Source organism: Microcaecilia unicolor, chromosome 11 (assembly GCF_901765095.1).
Source record: "Microcaecilia unicolor chromosome 11, aMicUni1.1, whole genome shotgun sequence".
NCBI lineage: Eukaryota > Metazoa > Chordata > Amphibia > Gymnophiona > Siphonopidae > Microcaecilia > Microcaecilia unicolor.
Window position 1 is genome coordinate 66,989,924 of NC_044041.1, and position 6,000 is coordinate 66,995,923.

The 6,000-nt window shown below is 40.3% G+C and overlaps 1 protein-coding gene across 5 annotated transcripts in view; it reads right to left on the reverse strand.

The window, feature by feature from the left end:
* PRKAB1 (protein kinase AMP-activated non-catalytic subunit beta 1) overlaps positions 1 to 5,186 on the reverse strand; it is a 47,145-nt gene extending 41,959 nt beyond the window's left edge. For 2 of the 5 annotated variants that reach the window (XM_030217578.1, XM_030217573.1), the window contains exons 1-4: positions 5,097 to 5,179; positions 4,070 to 4,132; positions 3,770 to 3,894; positions 1,399 to 1,580 (exon numbers count right to left, since the gene is read on the reverse strand). In XM_030217578.1, the coding sequence (XP_030073438.1) occupies positions 1,399 to 1,566 (168 nt within the window). In that variant the 5' untranslated portion in view covers positions 1,567 to 1,580; positions 3,770 to 3,894; positions 4,070 to 4,132; positions 5,097 to 5,179. Of the gene's footprint in view, positions 1 to 1,398; positions 1,650 to 3,769; positions 3,895 to 4,069; positions 4,133 to 5,096 lie in introns of all 5 variants that reach the window. The other 3 variants (XM_030217575.1, XM_030217574.1, XM_030217577.1) reach the window with 3 other exon arrangements.
* Between the last annotated feature and the right edge of the window lie 814 nt (positions 5,187 to 6,000).

The following is a 6,000-nucleotide window of genomic DNA, read 5'->3' on the forward strand; positions in this document are numbered from 1 at the left end:
TGAGGTAGCGGTTACAACTCCCGTGGTAATACAGCGCTCCCCGATTACCACTGAATTAGTGCTGCGCTAGAAAATGCAGAATTATTTTCCATAGCACCAAAAATGGTGCACAATCAAGACTGAACTACCACCACCAGCTGTTGTGCCAGCGGTAGTTCTGGGTTGCCACATGGCAACCCTTTAGTAAAAGGACCCCATAGCCCTGTAGAAGATAATTATAACATGAACTTCAAATAGTTGTAGTTAAGTAGTGGACTGCTGCCTGCCTCTTAGCACCACAAGTATCTGTGGGATTTAGTCCTGTACTGTCATGAGCTATTCCAGACCCCCTCCACCCCCAATGTTGTGAAAAGCTGACCCGGTACTGAACAGCAGGTGCACCTCCAAAGCAGGCTCACTCCTTGGTGTGCCATTTAGCATAACCAGTAGAGAGAATAATTGTTACTTGTAAAGCGATGAGGGTTGAGGGTGAAATGTGGGGAGGATATATGAAGGGAATGAGGGATAAGAAGGGAAGATGAAAGGGGGGAAAAATCTGTACAAAAAATAATATACATGAATAAGTGATGTGTGTTCTCAACTTCTATTTAAGGAAACAATGTTTTGAAAAGTTGAGATTTTTTTTTTTAATGTGAAAAATCAACCACAGGTTTATATTTGTGTAGCTCTACAATAACAGGGATTTAATAGCCCTGACCAGCTTCCATGTGAACAGTTGACTAGTAACAAATATTGCACAAAATAGCCCCGTTGACTAAGCTGAACTAGCAGCTGACCCACGGCAATGCTGACACAGCGTATTCAGTGAATGGGCTGTGTCAGCATTAGCACGCAGCTTGGTAAACAGGGGGGGGGGGGGGGGGTAAGATTAAAACCAGAAGAATAATTTTTGCTTTTCAGCATCAACAGTAGGAACTGAGAACTAACGGGCCCTTTTACCATGCCAAAGTAGGGCTACTGCAAGCTTGGCCCCACTAGTAGCGCCAACTCCCACCGCGAGGCTTTTCTGGCACTAAAATATTTTTAATTTTTTATGGCTGAGTTAGCATGGGAGCCCTTTAAATAAGGGTTCCCCCCGGAAATGGCCACGCAGCAAATGTTACATTTACTGCACCACTATTTCCATTTTTTTTTCTTAAAGTCCTTTGGCGATGGCCACCGCAGGGTTCCTTTTACTGAAGATGTGAACTTTTCACCAGCGTCTCTCCTCCCCTTACCCCTTAAAAACTTCATCTCTGTGTAATCCCTCTAACTCTCGAGTGTATAAAATGCTGCTCTGCATGCTCAGGTCCCTTATACAATTAACCCATGGTGGACAGTTTGGAAATTGCCCAATAAAGATTCAAAAGATACAAAAAAAAATTAACATCCAGGAAAAAAAAAAAAAAAAAAAGTTACCTTTATTTCATCTGTATGAAACATGTCTGCATCTTCAGGACTGTCCATCAGTAACTTTGGTCGGTCCCCATCCTTTGTACTAATAACTCCACCGCTGCTATCCATTCGATGTGTTTTGTGGCTCCCTGGACGTTCCAGTCCTCCTCGCTCACTACTTGTGTTCCCCATTGTTTATTTTGGTTCTTGGAAATACAAACACCACTTTTAATTGACTACTGATTTAGTAGAGTTCAAACAGGCAAACAGTGTGCCTGAACAGTCCAAAATATAAAGAAAGGGCTAATCACCACAAGTTATTTTCTAAAAATCACTAAATCACATTTTTACAACTTTTTTGTCATCTTCACAATGTTCATAAACTCAAGTTGTTTTGGGGGGGTGGGGGGGAGGTTTTTTTTTTTTTTTTTTTTAAGTATTCATACAGTCTGGAAACTCTCACATTTTATATATCAACTGTTGCTCTACAAGCTAAGAAAGGCCAAGCAACATGGAATCTTATCACTCCAAGCTTTAAGTTCCTGTCAGCCAAGTCAGGCAACGTTTATAACAATTTTGGAGAACTACCTGAAGAAATCTGTATAATTAATCACTTAGGAGACATGAATAAGCTGCTGTGATATGATTCCATCTTGCTTGGTGTTTCACATCTTATAAGCACCAACTAATATACAAAAATGTAAGAGTTCCCCGACTGCATTCAGGGGCCCTTGTAATAAAATGCATTAAGTTTTGGGTTTAACGTACTATAAAGCACAGCAAGCCCAAAACTAATGCTGCATCAAGAAGGGATGTTCCCACTATTTTTTACTACAGGTCATGCATTAACATTCAGATTAATATGCAGTACCTGCTCCTGGTTAATGCAGAAGCACTTAGGAGGATATTCTATATACGACGCCTAAAAAAATAAAAAAATAAAAATCAGTGCCAACTAAATGTATTCGCTAACCGGCACCTAGATTTAGGTGCCGATTATAGAATAGGCTTAGTTGATATTTCAGTACCTAAATCTGCACGCATCCATTTACACCAAGTAAAACATGGCCATAAATCCTGGTGCGTAGGTTTAGGCATATTCTATAACGAGGTGCCTACATTTCTAAACGCCCATTTCCCCACCCATAACCATGCCATTTTTGCCTGTGCATGTTAGAAGTTTGGCACCCATCACGACTTAGTCAGTTGTGCACCTAAATTCTAATCAGCATAAATTAGTGCTCATTATTGCTTGTTAAGTACCAATATCAGTGCTCATTAGTTTGCTGAGCCAATTAAGTTACATGCAGTGTTTTAAAATCCACTCCATTTTAGTGCCTAAATCTAAGTGCACTATATAGAATCCTTGGGTTTGTGCTTCCAGCATTAACCAGTTAGCTTACAGTAAGTATAACACTTCCGCACCCACTCTACGCACGCCATGCCAACAGAAAAATTCAGTAACGTGCAGTTTAATGTGTGGAAACAAGCAAACTACTGCAAAATTCCTTAACAGTCGCGCAGTAGGGCCCCTTATTTGATTTAATGATCCAAAGAAGCGAGTTACAAAATCATATATACAATTTCAAGAACTATCAATAAAATGAATAGGCACACCCTGGAGGGAGTGAGAAACATGAGGCATGATCTACAAAAATTAGAATCTTCAGCCATATTATAGAAACTATTTAGCATTGTATCTATGTTAGTTGAATGCTCTAATGCATACTTAAGTGTATTAATATTATGCTAACATTGTAGTATACCGCTGGTATTTGAATTCCAGTGCTGTTATTAAATGCTTATTTATACTGTTTCACAGTAGTTCTATTATTAGGTTTCAAGTTTACCTCATTAATTGTATTTATGTTTACTCTTGGTTATTTTACTATCATTATGCTGTTAACAACATTGTAGGTTTTATGTTGAATTGTACCTGCCGTATACCGACTGGGTAAATTTCTTCATAAAGGTGATTAATAATTCCAAATAAATAAATAATGCTTGGCAGTTAAGCTTTAACCCAAAGAAATCCAAAGAAGCTGTATATGATAAGAGGTAAAGCACAGAACAGGAAAGAAACCTCAGAGTGTCCGATTATCTCAAGGTTGCAAAACAATGTGACAAGGCAGTGGCCAAAACCAGCAGAAAGGAAAAGGTGATAATGCCCCTGTACAAATCAATGGCGAGATCTCACTTGCAGTACTATGATCAATTTTGGAGGCTATATTTCACTAACGTAGTGCTTCTCAACCCTCTCCTAAGGGGCACACCTAATCAGTTGGGTTTTCAGGATTACCACAATGAATATGTGCGAGAGATTGGACTACAAGAGGCCTCCAGTATATACAAACGTTTTGGCATGTATATGCAAATTTATGTCACGTATACTTACTGTGGTATTCCAGAAGAGGGATGAAAAGCACCGCACTAAGGATGAAAGGAAAGCAACCAAAATGAGATCAGAACATCTGATCCAAGATGTCTGAGAAGAGATTGGAAGACCTGCATATGTATATCCTTGAGAAGAGGAGAAATACAGATGTTTAAATATTTGAAAGGCATAAATGAACAAACAAAACTTTTTCAAAGACAGAGAAGCTATAGAACTAGACAGCATGAAATTAAGCTGCAAGAAAGTAAACTTGAAAACATCATCAGAAAAATACTTTTTCATAGGAAGGGTTGTGGATACCTGGAATGCTCTTTGGCTGGAAGTGGTGGGGGCAAAAACAATGATGGACTTCAAAAAGGATCCCTATACAGCAAAACACAAAGTAAATTTCAACTGAGTTTCATACTTGAAAATAAAGCATAGAGGGGTGTAACTCACACAGAGGGGAAGGGGCATGGGACTTGATATACCGCCTTTCTGAGGTTTTTTTTTTTTTTTTGCAACTACATTCAAAGCAGTTTACATATATTCAGGTACTTATTTTGTACCAGGGGCAATGGAGGGTTAAGTGACTTGCCCAGAGTCACAAGGTGCTGCAGTGAGAATTAGTGAACTCAGCTCCCCAGGATCAAAGTCCACTGCACTAACCACTAGGCTACTCCTCCACTCCCAGCAATTTAGTGGGCAGACTACATGGACCATGTTATTCTTTACCTGCCATGACTTATTGTGTTATACACCATAAGAAAATAATTACTACATCTAGCAAAGAAAGACAAACAAATGAAATACAGAACATTTAACATTTTTAAGTGATTTTTCAAAATATTTTTTCTCCGATTAAAACCTTTTTCTAAGACCTTTCATGTTAACTTGCATATTTTTTTCACATATTTAAAAGCAAAATCAGAAACCCCTCAGAAAAAAAGAGAGCCACAGTCTACATACAGAATAGGTTCTCGACCCAGTGCTGGAGACACACCTGAGGTATTCAGGATATCCACAACAGTCATGGGATTTGCATGCAAGTATATTCATTGTGAGTAGCCTGGCTACCTAACTGGCAGGGTGGGTCCCGACTCCGAGGACTGGGTTGAAAACTACTCGTCTACACTAGTCTAATATGTGCAAAATTACCAAGTCACACGCATTTGGTTGTACTCCACTCTCACACACCGAGCACCCCCTCCTCACACTCATTCAAGGATCGGTCTCTCTCCCCTCCATCCCCGTGATCTGCCATCTCTTACTCTATCTTCCACTATCCTCCTTGTCCGCGATACAGCACCTCTTCCTCAAACACCCCTCCCCCCGATTAAACTCCTACCTGAGATCGCTCACTTACAATCCCACAGTTCCTTCCCCAGCGACCCGTTCCCTATGATATTATATACACACAGAACTTCACACCTACATCCCGCCTTGCCGGAAACAGGAAGTTGCGTGACGTCAGAGAACGCGCAGCGCGTCAATTTCTAATCTGAACTAACTGGAGTCGGTTGACTAGGCAGCTGGTATCCTCGATGCCCCGCAGTGCACCGTAAAAAGTGTGCAGTGATCCCAATGTAGCTACTTCACAATCTATAGGGGAAGCTCTGTGAATCGCTTTTGTACTATCCATAGTCCGAAGACAATGAGCCCATTTTCATAATAGAAAAAGATACAAGCCGCTATCCATTGCGACAAAGTACATTTTGTGACTTTAGGCAGATGCCGCTCCCGTAGAGAGAAAAAAAAAATAACCGAGACGGGCGGCTTGGGAATGTTGTGCGAGTTAAATAAATGGGAAGTGCTCGCGCACAATCTAAAATATGCAATCGACGTTGGTTAGCATAAGTATGAGCAGGTGGACAATACTGGAAGTATTATGGATTGATTTAATTTAGTGTCCAATGTTCCCATCAGTCTGTTCCCATATGGCTTATTACGGGAACATTGGACACTAAAGGGTTAAGTGAAATGGAGACACCACCTTAGAAATTTGTCGGGTGTGGTCAAGAGCATCTTATTAGTCAGTATTTGAAGGATCATCATAGTGTACTAGCGCTTGTATCTCACCAATACGGTGTGCTGATGTGATTGTAATTAAAAAAAAAATCTTTGTGATATATTCGGCGCAACCGCACTTGCTTTCTGCCAGAGCCGATGCAATGAGGCTTATACCAACTACCAAGGAAGAGTAGTTACTTACCTGTAACAGGTGTTCTCCGAAGACAGCAGGCAATATATTC